Genomic DNA, 24,152 nt, shown 5'->3' on the forward strand with positions numbered 1-24,152 from the left:
GCTGGATATATTTCATATCTGGTCCCCTCCCTCTCTTCAGCTATTGGCGAGCATGGCCCAACTCATTCACTCGGAAAGGCTTGTTTGCTTATATTTTGTTAATAGTCATATTTTAAGTAATTTACACCCTAAATGGGTTTTATGTGAATTTATCGTTTTCACTATTTTAATATTTTTCAGCTGTTTCTGATTAATTGGAGACATTTAGCAACAGCAGAAAAGATCCTGGACAGGACAAGGCATCAGAGGGCCATTCAGGGTGGTCCATGGTCTCATAGTCTGCAGCCTGGTCACCACTCGCAGCTCACTGCACTTCCCAGAATGACCACAGCAGTGATGCCGGCACTGCATTGGGAGCCATAAGGAACAATGAGGGGTAGTGCAGGTCCAGCAAGGTCTGGTCTATTGGTTTCAGCCTTTCCAATGTTTGTTCAGAGGAAGTTTTTGCACAAACAACAATGGACAGAAGATGTATCAGGATGTTGCCTAGAATGGTGGGCTGTAGTTAGAAGGACAATATCTGTTTGGACAGGAGCTAGGTTAGGAATTGCATTGAGGGATATGAGTCTCATGCAGGCAAATGGAATGGGGAGTAGATAGGCACCATGGTCAACTTGGATCAGATGGCCTAAAAGGGCCTGATTCTCTGCATTAGTTACATTTCTATTTGTCTCTGGGAGATTCTGACAACATAGAGGCAGTGGATCAGTGAAGTTCATAAGAGCAGAATTAGGCCATTCGACTTATCAAGTCCACTCCACCATTCATTCATGGCTGGTCTATCTATTCCTCTCAATCCCATTCTCCTGCCTTCCGCCTATAACCACTAACACCCGTACTAATCACGAATCTGTCTATCTCCGACTTTAAAATATTCATTGAATTTGCCTCCACAGCTTTTTGTGGCAATAATTTCCACAGATTCACCATTAAAGATATTCATCCTCAACTCCTTCCTAAAAGAACGTCCTTTTATTCTGAGGCTATGACTTCTGGTCCTCGTCTCTCCCACTCGTGGAAACATCCTCTCTACATCCATTGCATCCAGGCATTTCCCTATTCGGTACGTTTCATTGAGGTCCCCCCTCATCCTTCCAAATTCAAATGAAGAGAAGTGCTGATGGGAAGAGTTAGACCTCATTAATGCACGTGTGGGAAATCACCTTAGGTTTCAGATGATGCCTTCAATGGGCGGCCAATGTGAAAACAAAAAGCAGTGAAATTGAAATGCAGAAAAATACTAAACAGAAATGGAATTTACAATTCCCTTTTGCGATAAATATTTCCATTGATTGGAAGCACGGTATTTATCTAATAGAACGTAAGCATAAGAGAAGTACCTTGCTGAGCTTGCGTTTTTTCGTACCAACTCTATGATTTTCCCGGCTTGGCTCATAGAAGCATCAGTCAAAATAAAGAGCTGCCGTGGATACCCACAATGGACTGGTTGTTTATAAATCCAGGATAAAGCACCAAGTATATTACTGCTGCCCATGTCAGCTCCCATCCTCTGAATATATTCACTTGCCAAGGATAGGGTCTCCTTTAAACAAACAAATAGCTTAACTGGAGACAGTACAGAATGCAGGTAAACAGAGCATGAAATAATAATATAATCACATAGTTCATAATTTGAGATAATAGATATTGCTCGTTTGATGACTGTTAGAAAGTGACGAAGATTGTGGCCAGTATCAAATGACGAACATTTTCTTTTAACAAAGAGAGAAATGGGAGACATGTTAGACCGTCACATCAACAATGGTGGCTGCCTTCCAGTGGTGTGGATATATGGGAAAGCCAGATTCCAGCTACTGCATTAAGGATGGCAAAATGGCCGTCAAAGAGAGAGTGCGCAAAATGAATTGTTGTGCTATCCCAACTTAAACTCTAGATGATAAAAGGAAACAAATTATATTTTCAACTGGGAGAACTTACATCACTGCACACTTGACTGGAAGAGAAGAGAGTCCTCACATTTGTGCCTAACCCGATGATGTTCAGTAGTGTCCCAGGTGGTAAACTTTTAATGGCAACTAACATGGCTTTCTAGAAAACAAAGCAGTAAGATTGAAACTACAATTTTTGTTACACATATTGCATGATACCAGAACCTTTTCCTTCATTATCTCTCTTTTTGAAGCATCTCTTTTCTAACAGGATAGCTAAGAATATCCCATCTCCCCTCACCTTCCCTCCAGTACCTTTGCATGGGGATTGTAAGTCTAATACCTCGGCAGCAAGTTCATTTCATGTTCTCACCTTCTCATTCTTTACTTACACCCACTTGGTTTCAATCAACCCCTGTGAATTTTCCCGAACACAAACTATGATGTTGAACAAATCTGCAATTTATTCATCTGTCAGATCAGTTGCAATATTTACATATTTACATATTACAGTGCAACTCAAACAGTAAAAATTAAAACAACTTTAACTTAAAAAATAACGTAAGTGCGAACATCTGATTTCAGTAGGAAAGAACTGCAGATGCTGGTTTAAACTGAACATACACACAAAAAGCTGGAGTAATTCAGCGGATCAGATAGCACCTCTGGAGAAAAGAAATAGGTGACATTTTGGGTCAAAACTTTTCTCTTCAGCATCTGAAGAATGTGTTATATAGTTATATGGTTAGAAAGTGTTAGATGGTTTAATGGTCTCGACCCAAAATGTCACCTATGTCAGCATAGCCAGTGGTAATGAATGGAACTGAGAAGGGAAGACTTTGCTACAGAGTTATGGTTATATACGTAAAAAAGGAATCTACTGACATTAATAACCCATCTGAGTTGGAAAATGGAGGACAATGCAGTTGAATATGCCAAACGTCACAGCAAGAACAGGCAGATATAGAGGAATCTTGTATCATGGTATCAGGAGATTACATTTGTGGCTTCGATTAGGTCTACTTCATTGCTTTCATGAAAACATGATTGGAAAGATTCCCAATAAGACGTGAGTGAGGTATGATTCGTTGTATTTCCCTCAACTATATCTAATGTAATGGAAATTGGATGTGGAATAAGGAAATTCTTGTCACACAGTGAGAAGAATATTTTGGAGATTCAAAGTTGCAACGTTATTTCAGATTTTAGAAATTCTTGAGCTTCAATTGTTTAGTTTAGAAGATGTACAAGATCATTGCTTCCAGTACACATTTCCCTCCTTGCTACCTTTTTTTTAACCATCACGTGGCGTCACCTGATGGTCAGACCACTTACTGTTGAACCCTCGTCACTGGTTACGAGGACTGTCACGTGACGTCATGGGTTAAGGGGAGTGTCCGGCTAAATCAGCAGCTTACCTTGAGATCATGAGTCAACAGGTAGCTGAGCTTGAGTCAACACCCTTGCTCAGCAGCAGCAGCAGCAATGACTCAATATGTTAGAGAGTCCCAACGCACATGTATGTTAAACTTATCTCACCGAATAAAGTAACCGTTTGACCACAAAGTTTGGACTCTCTACACTAACACATTATTCTTCGCTTACTGTAATAGCATGGCTTTAATTCAAAGGGAAATTGATCACTTTTGATCCACATTACAGTTAATATGTTCCTATGGCCAGAATCTATCCATTATCATTGGATAATCACATGACATGGCACAGGATGCCGCTTAGATCATTGAGGATGCCTTACCAATCAGTCTTATTCCCCATCCTTTCAGTATGGTTTTGTAAATTATTTTTCCTCAATGTTTTACTTAATTCCCATTTGAACATTGGGGATGTTGTTCTGGGATGTTGTTCTGCATTTCGATGAGTTACAATAGTTCTCCTCCACCTTTCCCATTTCCAGTCAAAAAATCCTAATATGCTTGTTCTGAGTCATAAGTTTCAATGGGATGAATTTCATCAGACTTTCTTCCACTAGGAAAGTGTAATTAACAATATGATACAATTCCTGCATAAGTTTCACAAAGGGGTGTGAGGATGTGTGGGCATCACGCTGGGATATGTCGAATCCCAGTCATGTGAGTACATTGGGAAGCAGCCTTGTCATGAATTTTCATCATAGACATGTTATTTTCCATTAACAATTAAAAGCTTTTCCTGGCATAAATATAGCTCACCCACATAGTTGACCCCAATAAGAAACTTTAGGCGAGTCAATGTTATGGGGAACAAGCAGGAAAGTGGAGTTGAGGCCATGATTTGGGAAGCTGTGATTTTATTGAATAGCAGTACAGGCTCAAGAGATCTCATGGCCTCCTGCCCACCATTTTTATGTTCTGATGACGTACTTCCTTTAATGACTGAAAATCAAGATATCTGATTTTTATTTTGCATAAATGACTACTTTGGGGCATACAACAGTACAGGAACAAGCCCTTTGGCACAGATCTATGCTGAACATGATGCCAAGACCTGCTTTTATCTGCCTGCACATAATCCACATTCTTCCATTACCTGCGTATCCACATATCTATCCAAAAGCTCTTAGATAACAAAATCATATCTGTTTCCACCACCACCGCCAGCACCATGTTTCAAACACTCACCACCCTCTGTGTAAAAAAAACCTGTCCCTCAAAATTCCTTTAACCTTTTCCCCTCTCACCTTGAAGCTATGCCCTCTAGTCTTTGACTTTTCCACCCTGGGAAAAAGATTCCGACTGTCTATCCATTCTGTGCCTCGCACCATTTTATATACTTCTAAGCGGCCTAACCAAAGTCTATAAAACTGCATCATGACTTCCTTACTCTTACAGTACACTCAGTGCCCTGACCAATGAAAATAAATAAACCATATGCCCTCTTTATCTCTCTATCGACTTGTGTTGCCACATTAAGGGAGATATGAGCTTGGACCATAAGTTCACTCTGTATATCAATGCTGTTAACGGCCTTGCCATTAATTGTATATTTTCCCCTTACATTTGATGGAATATTTCTCATCAGCATTCTGTGAGAGTCATAGAGCTGTGGAGCATGGTAATAGCCCCTTTCGACCCACCCTGTCTATGCCGACCAATTCTGCACACTAGGCGGGTCCCATTTCCCTGGAACACCCCTCACTTGTCAGAATTAAGTTCCATTTGCCAATCCTTGACCCACCTTCCCAATTGATCTAGATCCTGCTGTAAACGTCCTAGTTTGTTCCCTAAGAAGAGGTCCACTGTCGCATCCTCTCTAATCATCTAGCCCTCTTTATATTGATTATGGAGGTTTGCTTGGATATATTTAACAAACTCCACCCATCCAAGCCCTTAACACTATGAGAGGCTCGGTCAATAGCAAGTAATAGAAATTGCCCTCAAAATCTACCCTAGTGTTTTTATAGCTATCTGCAATCTCCCTACACATCTGCTCCACTAGTTCATCAGACTCTCACGAGGCCTATGATACAGTCTTATCAAAGAGATCATTTCCTTCCTGTTTCTGTTCCAGTCATTTTGGTTGATCCCTCATGAATATCCTCTCTGAGCACTGTTATGTCCTCCCTGATCAAAATACCACCCCCCCCCCCTCCCTCCACTTTAACCTGCATCTCTAGCACGCCTGTAGCATCCATACTCTAGAACACTGAGCTACCAGTCCTGCCGGTCTCTCAGCCATATTTCTGTTATTGCTATTGTAACTCAGACCAAGAAATAAACAATTGGTCTTTCCACTTCATTGCCTGTCCTATAAGCTAATCTTGCTTACTTTGACTACGCTACTTGCCCCCAACTACTCATCTGCCTCCTTTCCACTCTGGGTCCTGCCCCCCAATCTAGCTTAAACCCTCCCGAGCAGCACTAGCAAATCTCCACCCCCCCCCCCCCCCCCCCAACTTTGGTTCCTCTTCAGTTCAGGTACAACCCATCCCTCTTGAACAGGTCACCTCTAAAGTGATCTTTATGATCCAAAAACCTCAACCCCTGCCCCCTGCACTTGTCTACCTGCTCAATAGACAATAGGTGCAGGAGCAGGCCATTCGGCCCTTCGAGCCAGCACCACCATTCAATGTGATCATGCCTGATCATCCACAATCAGTACCCCGTTCCTGCCTTCTCCCCATATCCCCTGACACTGCTATCTTTAAGAGCCCTATCTAGCTCTCTCTTGAATGTATCCAGAGAGCCGGCCTCCACCGCCCTCTGATGCAGAGAATTCCACAGACTCACAGCTCTCTGTGTGAAAAAGTGTTTCCTCATCTCCGTTCTAAATGGCTTACCCCTTATTCTTAAACTGTATTCCCTAGTTCTGGACCCCCAACATCGGGAACATGTTTCCTGCCTCTAGCATATCCAAATCCTTAATAATCTTATATGTTTCAATAAGATTCCCTCTCATCCTTCCAGATTCCAGAGTATATAAGCCCAGCCGCTCCATTCTCTCAGCATATGACAGCCCCGCATATGTTCATTGTAATTCTTTGCATGTTTCTTACAGGGACTCAGCTAATAAAATTCAATAATGTTTCATTAGTTGTGCAGTTCATTTGTGATTGTTATCAGTTTTAATATTTGCTGCAGCAGTGTGGTTTGTGAACAAAACTGTTCTTCTAACCCTGTGACTGAGTTCAAATTCAGTTTTGACAGCAAAGAAAGATTGTGCTTTTTAAATCTACTGCCAAAGTAACATATTGTGAACTTGAAACTATCTTCAACTTGTTCATAATGTTCATAGTTTAAGTGAAAAGGGCTATATTAATGACTGAAAATGAAAAGGGCCTCGGAATGATGCAGCGGGTGGTGCTGCTGCCTCACCCTTCCAACAAACCGGATATATCCCCTTCCCTCAATGCTGTCGGTGTGGAGTTTGCATGCTCTCTCTATGAATTTCCTCCAGGTGTCCATTCTCCCACATTCTAGAGACGTGCTATTGGTAAGTTAAATGACCACAGTATGTTACCCTTATCATAGGTAGGCAGTAGGAAAATGAAGGTATTGAATTGATGAGCATGCGAGGGTGAATAAGGCACATGAAAGGAATGGGGGGGTGACAGAGCCAGGATAGACTTAATGGGCCGAGTGACTTCTTTTTATGTCATGAGAAACCAGAAAGTATGAGAAAAGATGCATGCAAGGCTATGCTGCAGTTGAATCCCCCCCATCCAAGACTGGGCTTTTTTTTTTTGATGAATATAAAGTCTAATCCTGACATATAAGTGACTTTGACCTAGACATATGCATTTGGTTCCTAACCCTTTCTGTTGATAGTTTTATTCACTTAGTAGCCTACAACACCAAACCTAGCTACACATTCAAAATTCATATATATATATATAGGTAAGATACCCACTTTTATTTTCTCCATATTAATGCCACTCGTGCTCCTGCTTCTGTCGACAAGAAAGATAATTTCTCTGGTCACATTTCCAAAATCTGTTGGGGTGCTATGGAGATCGGGGCAGAAGTTCAGCATCAGCACAGGATTGAATCTGATGTCTTTGTGAAAACGCTTCCGCACAAAATCAACCTGCAATGAGAAAGTCATTGTAGTGACCGGTTTGCGACAGCTACAGCATCCTCCTTACATGATCTTGCATGACCAGAATGCATAATGTCAGCAATAGCAAGCAACAAACTGCAAAGGAACTGTAGCATTGTTATGTTGAAGCACATTGTATTGCAACAATCTCCCACAGCCAGATAAATGATCAGCAACACTTCAGCATTGTGAGTTGAAAATTGACTTGCTGCCTCATTATATCTTTGTCTTTATCCATAAAACCTCCCGTGATCTTGCCTCTATATTCTTTTTACCCCAGCTGTTTTGGAATTGCCAATGGTCCCATGTCACAAGGGAGGCTCAAATGAAAGATTGGCTGTCCAATCTTTACCAGAAGGCCTCTTCTCATAACTTCCCTGATCCCACTGACAAAGAATGAGTCCTAGTCCCTTCCCAAGACACATGACTGCAGGGTGACCTTTTACCAGAATCCTCCAACATCCACAACTGCCAGGAAGGTTGTGATCAGAACATGCAAAGTCATTATCAAAAGTGAAATAAATCAGTGATATTCCCAGTGGAAATGTCTGAGGTACTGGGGATACCTCTGAGGTGGAAGATTGCAACATTCACGTGGTCCTCCCTGTTTCGACGAATGCAATCAACCCGGCATGCACAATCAAATAATGTCAAATAGAATAAGTTGTCCTACAACTTTAGGCTGTGCACGCCATACGCAGGAAGCAGAAGGAATACCTCTTACCAAAGCAGGTTAGTGTCTCTAATAAACCTTACTCCAATAAAGCTCTGACAACTGATCAGGGTTCCCCCCTACTTCATTGACGGTCGACTGCTCCCAGTTGCCAACAACCATTTTAGTCTCTATTATTGTGCCATAAAAATATGGGTCCTGATCTTGCAATTATCAGCTGCCTACACTGACCCATGACACACCATCAGGAGACATCACTTCCACCATAGTCTGCCATAGGGCAATCTCCCGGAAGATGATCAGTCCCCATTGATCAGTGATGTGCATTCCAACCCAATAACGAGAGGACCCTCACCAGGATGTGTCCGGATGGAATATTTTACATAGGAGGAGAGACTGCAGAAGCTAGGTCTGCTTCCTCTGATGTGGTGGTTAAGAGAATACAATTGGGGTATAAAAAATATATAAGGAGTATAGACAGGGTAGACTGTAAAAATGTTGTCATCTCAGATGTAGATAATATTAGTGGGCAAGACCATGCTCATCAGCTGTTAAAGCAGTTAGATGGACTCTAACACCAAGTATTTGGGGGATGTAGACTGCTGTGAATAGATTGCATGGGAGAACTTAAACAAAAATACAACTTTAAAGGTAAATAAATACAACTTTACATCGACGTCTGCTTTGGTGCCACCTCCTGCACCCACACACAACTGACTGACTTCATCCGCTTCACCACTAACTTCCATCCGGCACTCAAATACACCTGGACCATTTCCGACACTTCCCTACCATTCCTTGACCTCACTATCTCCATCGCATGTTATAGACTTCTGACTGACATCCGCTATAAACCCACTGACTCCCATGGCTATCTGGACTACACTTCCTCCCATCCTGCTTCCTGTAAGGACTCCATCCCCTATCCCAATTCCTCCGTCTATGCTGCATCTGCTCCCAGGATGAGGCGTTCCACACCAGGGCATCTGAAATGTCCTCATTCTTCAGGGAACGGGGGTTCCCCTCCCCCACCATAAATGAGGCTCGCACCAGGGTCTCTTCCATACCCCGTAACACTGCTCTCTCTCCCCATCCCCGCACTCGCAACAAGGGCAGAGTCCCCCTAGTCCTCACCTTTCACCCCACTAGCCGTCACATAGAACAAGTAATCCTCCGTCAGTTTCGCCACCTCCAACGTGACCCCACCACTTGCCACATCTTCCCATCTCCCCCCATGTCTACTTTCCACAAAGACCGCTCCCTCCGTAACTCCCTTGTCAATTCTTCCCTTCCCTCACGTACCACCCCCTCCCCGGGCACTTTCTGTTGCAACCGCAAGAGATGCTACACCTGTCCCTTTACCTCCCCCCTCGACTCCATTCAAGGACCCAAGCAGTTGTTCCAGGTGCGACAGAGGTTCACCTGCATCTCCTCCAACCTCATCTATTGCATCCGTTGCTCTAGATGTCAGCTGATCTACATCGGTGAGACCAAGCGGAGGCTTGGCGATCGTTTTGCCGAACACCTCCGCTCGGTCCGCATTAACCAACCCGACCTCCCGGTGGCTCAGCACTTCAACTCCCTCTCCCATTTCATATCCGACCTCTCTGTCCTGGGTCTCCTCCATGGCCAGAGTGAGCAACACTGGAAATTGGAGAAACAGCACCTCATATTCCGCAAGGGGAGTCTGCATCCTGGTGGAATTGCAGTATTAGGGGAGGGCTGAAATTGAATCTGAATCTGAATGGACATTGAATTCTCCCAATTTTGTTAGCCCTTGCTGTCTCCTCCCCTTCCTATCTCTCCCTCAGCCCTCGGGCTCCTCCTCCTCCTTTTGAACTTATTAAAGCCTTTGACTCCATGAACTACGAGAGACTGGAGTATGTTCCTTACATTCTGCTTCCCATAGAAAATTGTCTCCATTTTACATTTGCTCCATGATGACATGCAAGCTGTAATACTAATCAATGTGTCTACAACAGAACCCATCTTAGTCTGGGCCAGTGTCAAACAAATCGGTGTTATTGCCCCAATATTTTTCTCCAATTTTTTTGCACCTCCAAGAAACATCTCTGGAATTGCACCTATTCTTCATAGCTAGTGAGGAACTGTTGAACCTACAGCAACTGCCTGCGAGAGGCCAGGTCACTCAAAGCTCAGTAGTCAAGCTGCAGATTGCAAATAATGCTTGCAGTTATGTGCACTCTGAGGGCATGTTCAAAACAAAATAATAATTTGTTCTTCGAAACAGATGAGAGGATAAGTACAGCATACAACACATGTACGACAAATGTTTGCTCACAATCTGTCCCCACTGCACCACATTCTCCCCTAATACTGCAATGTCATCGTGGGATCTGTCATTGAAGTCAGACGTCGATGATGAAAATGACCGGCTGTCAGAGGTTATGGGGAGAAGGCAGGAGAATGGGGTTAGGAGGGAGAGATAGATCAGCCATGATTAAATGGCAGAGTAGACTTGATGGGCTGAATGGCCTAATTCTGCTCCTATCACTTATGACTGTCACTTAGCACAAAATTCACGGTCTACAGACTAGCAATAAACCGACAAGTATACGTCAACTCAGGGCCGGCCTTAGGGGGTGCGGGGCCCAATTGGGAACAATTTTGGTGAACCCCAGATTCCCAGCCAAGGTGTGTCAGCCCAGTTATTTAGTATATATTATGAAATTGTACACTAGGGGCTATGGATTCTACACTGTGTGAATCTCTCCTGCTCCCTCCCGTTTGCCTGTCAGTAGCTCCGCTGGCTTCCAACCTTTACCGTAGCTGCTAATTATGTGATTGGACACAATGTCCTTGGAGACAGCGGCTGATTGGACGGGAGGAGACCTATTTGTTGATTGGACGGGAATTTTAAGGCAAGCTGGTTGGTGATTGGATGCAACCCCCTTAGAGACAGCGTTTGATTGGTCGCCAAATAAAATTGTCAAATCTGTAACAAAAATCGCTGGTCGGTGCGAACTCAGTGGACTATCTGGTTGTTTCTCCAAACTAATCTGGTTGTATCAACCAGACTATCTGGTTGTATCTCCAAACTAAACAGTATAACATGCAGGTACATTCATTTAAAATTAAATTCAGTGATTATTTCACATGATTTCTCACTGTGTAAAGCTCAATATTTGACCAATTTCTGTTTAACACGTTTGGTCTGCCGTCAGCATTTTTCTCTCCCAAAACAGTTCAGATCTAGCAAACCGATCAACGAACCAGACAGCAGTTGGACGCAGTCATAGAACCATAGACAATAGGTGCGGGAGTAGAGGCCATTCGGCCCTTCGAGCTTGCACAGCCATTCAATATGATCATGGCTGATCATCCAACTCAGTATCCTGTACCTGCCTTCTCTCCATACCCCCTGATCCCTTTAGCCACAAGGGCCACATCCAACTCCCTCTTAAATATAGCCAATGAACTGGCCTCAACTACCTTCTGTGGCAGAGAATTCCAGAGATTCACCACTTCAATGGCAGATGCATTCAAAAAACATTTTTCTCATCTCAGTCCTAAAAGATTTCCCCTTTATCCTTAAACTGTGACCCCTTGTTCTGGACTTCCCCAACATCGGGAACAATCTTCCTGCATCTAGCCTGTCCAACCCCTTAAGAATTTTGTAAGTTTCTATAAGATCCCCCCTCAATCTTCTAAATTCTAGCGAGTACAAGCCGAGTCTATCCAGTCTTTCTTCATATGAAAGTCCTGACATCCCATGAATCAGTCTGGTGAACCTTCTCTGTACTCCCTCTATGGCAAGATTAGGAGCCCAAAACTGTACCAATACTCCAGGTGTGGTCTCACCAAGACCCTGTACAACTGCAGTAGAACCTCCCTGCTCCTATACTCAAATCCTTTTGCTATGAATGCTAACATACCATTCGCTTTCTTCGCTGCCTGCTGCACCTGCGTGCCTACTTTCAATGACTGGTGAACCATGACACCCAGGTCTCGTTGCATCTCCCCTTTTCCTAATCGGCCACAATTCAGATAATAGTCTACTTTCCTGTTTTTGCCACCAAAGTGGATAACCTCACATTTATCCACATTATACTGCATCTGCCATGCATTTGCCCACTCACCCAGCCTATCCAAGTCACCTTGCAGCCTCCTAGTTTAGAGGGGTTTAAATGGTTTAGAGATGTTTAGAGGGCTTCAGATGGGTTCAGGTGTGTTTAGAATTGTTTAGAGGGGAATGGAGGGGAATAGGGGGGGGGGGCTAGAGGGGGTTTAGAGGTGTTCAGAGGGTCCCAGAGGGGTTTAGAGACGTTATAAGCCCCCCATGAGAAATTGTAATTCTCTGAAATTGAAGATAGACATAAAGCTGGAGTAACTCAGCAGGATTGGCAGCGCAGCGACTCTGGAGAGAAGATCCTTCTTCAGACGTCTTCTTCAGACTGAACTGAACTCGCGTTGGTGAGATTACTTGTGATTGTCTGAAGAAGGGTCTCGGCCAGATACGCAACCCTCTCCCCAGAGCTGCTGCCCGTCCCGCTGAGCCACCTTCAACTTCAGAGCCAAACAAAAAACACAGAGTGCTGGAGGAACTCAGCGGGCAAGGCGGCTGCCTCACCCGCTGGGTTTCTCCAGCATTTTTGTCTACCGCAAAACGTCAACGATTCCGGGAATGCTGAGGTGATAGAGAGGGAGTGGGAGAGCTAGAGAGAGACGAGATGGGGAATGGGAGAGAGAGCGCGAGAGAAAGAGGGAGGGAGGGAGAGAGCAAAAGACAGAGAGACACAACGTGGGTCGGTAGGTTAATGACTAACCTGCGCACCAGGAAGAAGCCCCTTCTCTCGGTCCAGGGCCCTCACTCTTGATGGTGAGTTTAATGAAATTCTCAACGTGTCATTGATCTACATTCCTCAGTAAATGTAATTGTGTTTTAAACAAGTATTAATGACGCCGCGTGAATTTTATTCAAAGGAACACGGCGTCATTAATACTTGTTCAAAACACAATAACATTGGACTTCCGGTGGCGCTATGGAGTAGGAGAGACTCGCGCCAACTAGCTCCGTGAAAAAAACGAAAAAACGGGAGGAAAAGACAGATCCTACCTGCAGAAACCGGGACCGATTGTTTTGTACTAAGCCCGTGACGTCATCAGGCGCGCGACACCGGCAGTATGTCAACTCAACATACTCCCCCCCACAAGGCAAAAAACGGCAAGTCTAAAGAGGTAGGCCCAACTGGAGCCTCGGCCTCAGGTTTAACAACATCCCGAGAAGACATCTCAAAGAAGAAGTATAAGACTGAGATGCAAGAATTAAAAGAAGAATTAAAAACATTCCTTAAGGAGGAACTTAAAAATCTCAGACAGAACTTTCAAGAGGTTAAAAAGGAGCTAACATCTTTAAAAAAAGAAATGCATGAACAAATTAAAGAAGAGGTCACAGAGATTGTACACGAAGTCCTTGAGGACTGGAAATTAGAAATTGAAAGAAATATGACTCAAAACGCTGAAGAAGTAAATGGAAAACTGAATAAGATGGAATCCAGATTTGAGTCTAAACTTGAACCTATTCTCCTGACATTAGACCAACACTACAAGATTGTAAAAGAACTTGAGGAACTTGCTGAGACAAGCACCGCAACTACAAAACAACTCATCACTGAGAACCAACGCCTATCAAAGTTATTGTATCAAATAACTGAAAAATGTACAGACTTGGAGGGACGACAGAGGCGTCAGAACTTAAGAATCGTGGGCATCCAGGAAGGCAGAGAGGGGACTCGTGACCCCCGTGAATTTGCTGCAGAAGTACTGAAAACAATTTTGAACCTGGATCAGGCGCCATTACTTGCCTGAGCGCACAGAGTGGGTCGCCCAAAGGTGGGCGACCGACCAAGAATAATGATAGTAAAGGTCCAATATGACCATGTATTGGATGACATGATGAGGAAAATTGGCAAAAGCAGAAATCTTGTATATGAAGGAGACAAGATTAGCGTATTCAGAGATTACCCCGTGGAAGTTGCTAAGAAAAGAGCGTTGTTCACAGAAACAAGAAGAATACTGAAGAACATAAAGAATCTGAGATATGGACTGTTATACCCCGCAACACTGAGAGTCAGTTACGAGAAGAAGGAATACTTCTTCAACAAGCACACGGAAGCATTTGAATTTGCCAAGAAAGTCGAAGACAAGATCAAAGATTGAAAAATATTCAACTCTTAACACCTACTCGGACACTGCTATCTCGCAGAGAAGATATGGAACTCTAAACTTTAAACTATTATATTTAAGAGTTGCCTAAAATTCCGCAATAAGAACTGGGTATATTTCCTGCAACGGATATATAATACTAACATTCTAGTACTAACCTCTAACCTCTAACAACTATTAATAATCAAGAATATTAACTAACACTAACTAATGATAACAAGATTATTTAGATTATTTAAGAATTAATTAAAAGTATGAAATATAAGTAAAGTATGATTCAGGTATTTTATAATGAGAAATGTTTGATGGCCCTCTCTCTGATGTTTTCGTTTTTGATTATTCTTAGATAAATGTTTATATTATACAAAACTAATATTTCAATTTGAGACTACTAATTATACCATTAATGGAATATAATCAATATTTCTTTCCCCCCCACAAATTGTATGCATCGAATTGGAAACTTTCCTTTCAAGGAAAGCACGGAGCTAGTATTTTTATAAACCAAAAGCTACGGAAGTCCATAGATGCTTAGCCACATTAGGGTGGCTATCACTAACTGCACTAATTGTAGTTGTAGTTGCTTTTCTTTTTTACTTTCCACACTTTACTAACCCTATTAGCTATCACCTTTTTTATCTTATATCACATTATATTTTGTATTTGGAATGGAATTGCATATTTTATTTAAGGAGATACGTTCGGATGGAAAACAGACGTGACCTAAAATTCATCTACCTGAAGTTCAAGTATAAGGTAGGGTTGAGTGTGCTGAATCATCTGCTCTACCACTTAATCACAAGATGCAAGACATGAATATAAAAATTGGGGGTGAGGGAATTAAATTCTGTAGTTGGAATGTTAAGGGAATTAATGAACCTATCAAGAGAGGCAAAGTGTTAGCACATTTAAAATCATTGAAAACAGATATAATATTTCTCCAGGAGACACATCTTAAAAAGGAAGCACAACATAGACTGAAAGCAAAATGGATTGCTAAAGCGTACCATTCTTCATTCTCACATAAATCAAGAGGTGTTGCAATACTAATTCGTAAAGGTATACCCTTTAAACATATATCAACGATAGAAGACATTGAAGGCAGATATATTATAATAATAGGGGAGTTATACTTAAAAAAGGTGACTCTCCTCAATGTGTATGGACCAAATTTTGATAGCCCTCTGTTTTTTAAGAGAATTCTTAACAATATCCCGGAAGGTACACAACAAAACTTAATAATCGGGGGAGATTTAAATTGTACATTGGATGCTTGTTTGGATAGATCATCAACTCAAAGAAAACTAAAATCTCATTCAAGTGAATTTTTAAATTCATACATTAATACCACAAATATTAAGGACGTTTGGAGAATTGAAAATCCATCGGGCCGAGAATATTCATTTTACTCACCAGTACATAAAACTTACTCAAAGATAGACTATTTTTTAGTAGATTCAAAACTTATCCCATTCACCTATAACTCACAATATCATAACATCATAATCTCAGACCACGCCCCATTAACATTTATGATCAAAGTAAACGGAATGGCAGAGACACAGTCACAATGGAGATTTAATCCCCAAATCTTAAAAGATAAGTCATGTAATGAATATCTAGTAAAACAGATTAAAATGTTTTTTGAGGCTAACGATAGCCCTGAAATCTCTGCCTCCCTTCTTTGGGAGACATTTAAAGCATTTGTACGAGGAGCATTAATTTCTTCCCAATCATTTTTTAATAAAGAGAATAGGGCCAAACAACAGAAACTGGAAATGGAAATAAAGCAATTAGACACAGAAAATGCAGCAGCACCATCCACGATAAAACACAATAAAATTGCAGTATTGAAATATAAATTAAACAAGATTTATTCAGACCAAGTTATAAAACTTTATCACCATACAAAACAATTAAATTTTGAATTTGGTGACAAACCACAAAAACTATTAGCGCGTCAACTTCGCAAATTGGACGGGGAAAAAACAATATACAAAATTAGAACAGATAAGGGAGAAACATTAACACTGCCTAAAGATATTAATGATAGATTTCTACAATACTACCAAAAATTGTATTCATCTAAAATAACAGAACAATCAACGTGAATGGAAACATTTTTACAGAATTGTAAGTTTGCGGGTCTAGATCAGAAAGAGAGAGAATTGCTAGGGGCTGAAATTACGATAAAAAACATTGAAGAATCAATAAAGTCCTTAAAAAACGGAAAGGCGGCAGGACCCGATGGTCTAAATTCGGAATTTTATAAAAAAAATTATGATTTGCTTTCCCCACGCCTACAGACAATGTACAAATACGCATATACTCAACTTAAACTCCCAGAAACTCTAAATGAATCAACAATCATACTTATACCAAAAACGGACAAGGATCTTGAAGACCCAGGTTCATACAGAGCTATAGCCCTCTTAAATACTGATCAGAAAATATTAACTAAGATTCTATCTAATAGATTGAGCTTAGTGATCAGTAAATTAATACATCCTGACCAAACAGGGTTTATCCCCAAACGGTATTCATTTTTTAATCTGAGAAGATTATTTAATATTATATACTCCAATAGAATCCCTAACGCAGAGCTAGCAATTATCTCGTTAGATGCTGAAAAAGCATTTGACCAGGTAGAATGGCCATATTTATTTTCGGTGATGGAAAAATTTCAACTAGGAGAGAAGTACTGTACATGGGTTAAATTGTTATATTCTAACCCAACAGCTAGAATATTAACAAACAAAATGTTATCAACTAAATTTAATCTCTCTAGAGGCTGTAGACAAGGATGCTCACTATCCCCACTATTATTTGCTCTTGCAATCGAACCCCTAGCAGAAAGCGTTAGAAACCATTCAGGAATATTTGGATACAATACTAGAGACACAAGGAATAAAATCTCCTTATATGCAGATGATATACTAATATATATTACAAAATTAGAAACTAGTATTCCAAACCTGTTAAATCTAATAACTCAATTTGGTCAGTTTTCGGGATATAGAATCAATTGGAATAAAAGCGAAATCATGCCAATAACAAAATTCAATTTACATACAATACAACAATCCCCTTTTAAAATAGTTAAAGATAAATTTAAATACTTAGGAATCTATGTAACTAAGACATATACCTCTTTATTTAAACTACATTTCCCACCCTTACTGAATAAACTACATAAGAATATTCAATACTGGAAAACACTCCCCATTTCAATGCTTGGGAGAATTAATGCTATAAAAATGATTTTTTTACCGCAACTGCTGTACCTACTTCAATTAATTCCGATATATATCCCAAAAACTTTTTCAAAAAAGTCGACTCCATTGTTACAAGTTTTGTCTGGGATTATAAGAATCATAGAATAAGTAAAAAACATTTATGTAAATCAAAGATAAATGGAGGTCTGGCTTTGCCAAATTTCTTATTTTATTTTTGGGCAGTCCATATTAAAAACATGAATTTTTGGCTGGAAGAGATGGACCAACAACCAGATTGGCTAATGATGGAAAAGGAAGACTGTCTACCTTTTGAAATTGGACCGATCATATTTGCCCCCACAAAACTGCACAAAAAAACGTATAAAGAAAACCCCATAATACATAGTGGAATACGAATTTGGAAACAAATAAAAAGATTTAAAATTGAATAATATACCACTCTGCCTTCCCATTGTAAATAATCCTTTATTCAAATCATCCTTTATGGACAAAGGTTTCACACAATGGAAAAATCATGGAATCAAAAATATAGGACATCTTTATGGGAAAGGTACTTTTCTTTCATTTCAAGAGTTACAACTGAATTATGGACTGCACTCAAATAATTTCTTCAGATATCTACAAATTAGAGATTATGTTAAATCTAATACACAAGTTTACAGGAATAGGGAATCAGAAATTCTTGATGAATGTCTGAACAAGCATCCTAATACTGAAAAACTAATAGCTTATATTTATAACACCTTACTAAATAACGAGGTACCACCGACCGAACCATATAGATACAAATGGGAAAATGAAATAGGTCATCCTATCACGAAAGATATGTGGGACGAAAGTTTACAACAAATACATCAATGTTCATTAAATGCCAGACATACTTTAATACAATTCAAGGTCTTACATAGACTACACTTCTCTAAAATAAAACTAAATAGAATCTTCCCACAAATCTCTCCTATTTGTGATAAATGTCTACATTTAGAGGCTAATTTAACACATACGTTTGCAAACTGTATAAAACTTAAACATTTCTGGACAGATATTTTTGAAATAACTTCAGAAGTTATTAATACAAAACTGGACCCAGACACAAAATTAATAATACTTGGAATATCAGAACAAAGCTTAACACTCACAACAAACCAAAGAAACTTCCTCAATTACAGTATAATAACCGGGAAAAAATTAATATTAAAATTTTGGAAAGGCCCTACAACCCCCACAATTAAAATGTGGATTACGGAAATGTCGGAGACCCTATACTTAGAAAGAATTAGACTTGTCTTAATGGACAAACAAGATCTTTTCCATAAAATTTGGGCTCCATTCATTAACTATCTGAAGGGATAGATTGGCACAGCACGAGGACCCAGCTGAAACTTGAACTCAGGAATAGATGAAAAGCTATACTTTATAACCTACGAACCTATCTCCATTGATGTATTACAGGTAACCCATTCCACCTCCCTTGTTTTTCTGTTGTGTTGTTTCTTGTTTTTTTTGTTTTTGTTTTGCTTTCTTTTTTATTTGTAACTTTCTACCCTCTCTTTTTCTCGCTTTCTATAAAAAATAAAAATACTAGAAGCAGAAGTAATTGATAATGGAAAATTTTAATTATGTATGACTGATGTATATGAAAAGTTTTTTTTTTTACTATAATATGTAACTACATTTTATAATATGTCTACTTCTAATAAATAAATTTTTTTTTATAAACAAATAAATAAATAAATAAAAAACACAATAACATTTACTGAGGAATGCGGATGGATGCATTGATGACATTGCATAACAAGGTGTTAACTACTTGCTGTTAAGAAGTGCTAACAGTACTAGTTAACAAATCGTTTGTGTCTGATGGCCGTGCAGCGGTTGTTATACATGTTCGTTTAAAAAAAATCCGGATGGCGAATTTAAAAAAATCTTTATTTAACAAAGAGAATTCGTATTTCCATATGAAATACGGAACATTAGTGCGGGGCCCCACTTAGGCGCAGGGCCCAATTGGGAGCAGTCGGTCAAATCGGCTTAAGGCTGGCCCTGCGTCAACTATTTCTTTAATGTAATGAGTGCTTCTGCCTTTAGCATCTTTTCGGAAATAATGTCCAGATCTCCCCCATCTTCTGGGTGAAACATGTTCTCTTCATCTCCCTTCTAACGCTTTGATGAATTACTTCATATTTTGCTTGGGCAGCTTACAACCCAGTGGTATGAACATTGATTTCTCTAACTTCAAGTAACCCTTGCATCCCTTCTCTCTCTGTCCCTCCCCCACCCTAGTTGTCGTACTAGTTTCACTGTCATCCTGCTGAGTTCCAACTTGTTATCACCTTCTGCACAGCCAACAATGGACCATTGTGGGCTCCACATTTCCTTGATCATTGCTGCTTTTTGCATATCTTTCATTCATCTGTTCTATGTACCTTCTATATATCTCCCCCCCCCCCCCCCACCGAGTCTGAAGAAGGGTCTCAACCCGAAACATCACCTATTCCCTTTCTCCAGAAAGCTGCCAGACCCGTTGAGTTACTCCAGCATTTTGTGTCTATCCCATGCTCCCTGCATTTTGACCTTTCGGCTATGGGAAATGGTTCTTCATACATATTTACAAATTGTGTTGGGATGGTGGGGAGTCGTGATGAAAGCTGTGGTCTCTGGGTCTCTAAATCTACTGGTTATCGTTTTTGCCACCTTGCATATCGATCCCAGGCTAGAAATTATTGAATGCACACAATACTATTTAAACCATTTCAAATGGTGATGTTGCATTACAGCTAACAAATGCCAATAGAGTCATAGAGTGATACAGTGTGGAAACTGGCCCTTCAGCCCAACTTGCCCACACCGGCCAACATGTCCCAGCTACACTAATCCCACTTGCCTGCATTTGGCTCATATCCCTCCAAACCTGTCCTATCCATGTACCTGTCTAACTGTTTCTTAAATGTTGGGGTAGTCCCAGCCTCAACTACCTCCTCTGGCAGCTTGTTCCATACACCCACCACCCTTTGTATGAAAAAGTTACCCTTCAGATTCCTATTAAATCACCATAAACCTATGTTACCTGGTCCTCGATTCACCTACTCTGGGCAAGAGACTCTGTGCATCCACCCGATCTATTCCTCTCATGATTTTATACACCTCTATAAGATACCCTCTCATCCTCGTGCGCTCAAAGGAGTCCCAGCCTATTCAATCTCTCCCTTTCACTCTCGTTATAGCTGTAGTAACCCAATAGCTCCCTAAATGGTGATGATCCAGGTATTAGAGAATTTATTCTAATCTTATATTTCATTGTTTTATGTAGTGTCTGGGAACTAAAGTGTGGAAGGAACGATATAGACAATATGCCTGGCAGCATTCTATCACTGGATTTCTAGTCACGCTTGCTTCATTTTTATCTGTCAATAGCTAATGGCTCTTTTTCCAAGACATTAATAGGGTCGATACAAGGTCTGGTACTTTGCAAAATTACCCTATCTGTAATATAGTGTCAAGTTTTTCAGGAAGACTTCTCTTTATGCATTCCAGACAATGAGCCTGCAGCAATTACATCTCTGCTGTTAAATCTAAGTGCTCTCATTACTTTTTTGCATGCGTTACCTTAACAGACTGATTCTTACCCTTTTATCAGCATTGGAGCTTTTCCTCATCAAGCGAATGAAATCCCGTCTATTTTTGACGTGCCGTTCATACTCCTCAAAACTCATGCTGCCTTTCTCCAGCAGAATGTGTGGGACATGGGGCTCTTGTAAAACAGAAAAGGTCATTATGTGTACATTTGCAGTGCCTCGATAACAAAACTCCCTCAAGAATCTGTCACGTTCAAGAATGTTCCTGTCCCATCCCCCATTCTATAGATCCAAGTTCTGAAACATCACTCTCGATGTAAAGTTCACACTCACTCGCTGCATCTGCGATAAGTGTGGATACTGAGTGGTTATTCCAAAGAAAGCTTCGTTGCACGGTTGCGCCTAACATAAACTGGAACAATATTAATTACCAGCAAAGCTTTGTTCAATACAAGAGTCTCTCCTAAGACATCTCTTGTTAGAGATCTAGAAATGATACATGTGGTAAAATGTTTGAGAAAAATGAACTAAAGTTGCTTTGGCCCATATGATGTTCTACTATGGAAATAGTATTTGATGTGATCCCTACACCCCTCACCTTTCAATTTTTCCACCCTTTCAATCACAGGTTTATCCATGGAAATACCGTAATCTATTATGCATTATAAGGAAGAAATGGTGGCACAGTGGCACAGCTGGTATAGCTGCTGCCTCACAGCGCCAAAGTTCCATTCAGACTACGGGTACTATCTCTGTGGAGTTATCCCTGTGACCGTGTGGGTTTTCTCCAGGTGTTCTGCTTTCCACCCACATTACAGAGACGTGCAGGTCTGTAGGCTTCTATAAATTGCCCCTGGTGTGCAGTGTGTATGATATGAAAGTGGGAGCTTCCATCTGCTGTTCCAGTTTCCTCCCTCATCCCAGAAACAAAGGTAGCTTCACTGGCTACTGCAAATTATCCCTTAGGCAATGGAATGAAAGGGGAACTAGAAGGGCAAGTGAGAAAGAATAAATTACAAGGCCATGTGCAAAAACAAAGAGGAATGGGACTCAAGGGATTGTTCTTGGTCAGAGACAGTATGAATCCAAAGGCCGAAAGGTCTCCTTCTATAAAGTAATACCTAGGTAATAAGATAAGCTAAATCACTGGTACATAAAAGCAATGTGGGTGTAACACAAGGGTTCCACCAAAATGCACCTTTATCCCACCAGGCAGTTTAGTTTAAGATTATCCTTCCAGTCTCAAATTTGGCCTGATACAGCTGTTTTGGCTCACAATCCTCCTTCTCACAGTACAATGGGAAAGGCTTACCGCTTGGATGTAATATAATTTGGAGGTCCCTGTCGTAGTGGTGTTTCTCGGCCAGTGTGATGTAGAGTGTGGAAGCAGACCTGGCGATGGGATCTGCTCCAGCCCGTAGTGCGTGCGTGGGACTCTCCACTCCTGCAAAACATGCGCAAGTTAAGAATAAGGGCCATTTAGGACTGAGCTGAGGAAAAACTATTACACCCAGAGAGTTGTGAATCTGCCACAGAAGGCAGTGGAGGCCAATTCACTAGATGTTTTTAAGAGAGGGTTAGATATAGCTCTTAAGGCGAACAGAATCAAGGGATATGGGGAGAAAGCAGGAACGGGGGGGGGGGGGCACTGATTTTGGATGATCAGCCATGAACATATTGAATAGCGGTGCTGGCTCAAAGGGCCGAATGGCCTACTCCTGCATCTATTTTCTATATTTCTATGCAAGTAAACTGCAGGACAGTGAGGTTGCAAAAGTAGCTAGCCACTGGCTGGGATGGGTGTCTAAAGACACTCTTAAAAAGCAGGGATCAAACGATTGAATATCTTCACCATGCCTGCTCCTATTGCAACCTTTCTTTCAGCCTGAGAGGACTTTGGGTGTGCGTTCCACATTTCAAACTCAGTTGTAACATTTCGCCTTCAGGTGACTCCTTCCTTTCCTGAAGATGTCAGAAAGTGCTATCCTATGCTTGCTTGATAGCTGCCTCCATTTGCCTGGACAATATCAAATCCCTGCTTGACACTCAGTTCAGTTTAGTTTATTGTCACATGTACCGAGGTACTGTGAAAAGCTTTTTGTTGCGTGCTAACCAGTCAGCCGAAAGACAATACATGATTACAATCAATCCATTTACAATGTATAAATACATGATAAGGGAATAACGTTTAGTGCAAGTTTAAGCCAGTAAAGGATAGTCAGAAGGACATATTAGGGACAGTGGTAGATAGTAGTTCAGCAACGCTCTCTGGTTGCGGTAGGATGATTCAGTTGCCTGCTAACAGCTGGGAAGAAACTGGCCCTGAAGCTGGAGGTGTGTGTTTTCACACTTCTGTACCTTTTGTCTGATGGGAGAGGAGAACAGAGAGTGGCCAGGGTGTGACTCGTCCTTGATTATGCTGCTGGCCTTGCCAAGGCAACGTGAAGTATAAATGGAGTCAACAGAAGGGAGTTTGGTTTGTGAGAAGACCTGGGCTACATCCTCAATTCGCTGCCAATTTTTACGGTTATGGAAGGAGCTGTTCCCAAACCAAGCTGTGATGCATCCTGATAATCCCTGCTTGACACTGAGAGCCACCTCTCTGAGTGACTGCCTTCCAGCAGGTACATCTTGGATTTGACAGACTGTGATCCAGCACCATCTCCTGTAAACATGTGCCATACTCATTGAGGTCAGCAACCCATCTTAAATCAGTGGCCAAATCCATGGGTGCTGATGAAACACACCGTGGAACTACAGGAGTGGGGGCATTTGGCACCTATGTTGCTCAACTCGTTTAACAAACTCTTCAAATGTTTGTCTGGAGCCAGCAATGTATCAATGAATTTGCATGTATGAGATGGAAAGTGAAATGGACTTCTTTCCCCTCCTGGAACATCACTCTCAGCAGCAAACAATTCTCATCAATTTTAAATCAATCCATTTAATTGTGCTAGTGCCATTTAATTGGCTCTGATTGTAGTTAACTTTGACGATGCCAACACACAGCTGGTGCAACTGCAGAAAACAGTAAAGGACATTGGACTCAGCCTCAGTA

At 41.1% G+C, this 24,152-nt stretch overlaps 1 protein-coding gene across 1 annotated transcript in view; it reads right to left on the bottom strand.

The window, feature by feature from the left end:
• LOC116980017 (von Willebrand factor A domain-containing protein 5B2-like) overlaps window positions 1-24,152 on the bottom strand; it is a 108,514-nt gene that overhangs the window by 45,128 nt on the left and 39,234 nt on the right. Inside the window, exons 6-10 of the mRNA XM_033032078.1 lie at window positions 22,407-22,538; window positions 21,146-21,270; window positions 7,236-7,412; window positions 1,939-2,049; window positions 1,341-1,543 (exon numbers count right to left, since the gene is read on the bottom strand). Of these exons, the coding sequence (XP_032887969.1) occupies window positions 1,341-1,543; window positions 1,939-2,049; window positions 7,236-7,412; window positions 21,146-21,270; window positions 22,407-22,538 (748 nt within the window). The remainder of the gene's footprint in view (window positions 1-1,340; window positions 1,544-1,938; window positions 2,050-7,235; window positions 7,413-21,145; window positions 21,271-22,406; window positions 22,539-24,152) is intronic.

The sequence above is a fragment of the Amblyraja radiata genome, chromosome 13 (assembly GCF_010909765.2).
Source record: "Amblyraja radiata isolate CabotCenter1 chromosome 13, sAmbRad1.1.pri, whole genome shotgun sequence".
Lineage (NCBI taxonomy): Eukaryota > Metazoa > Chordata > Chondrichthyes > Rajiformes > Rajidae > Amblyraja > Amblyraja radiata.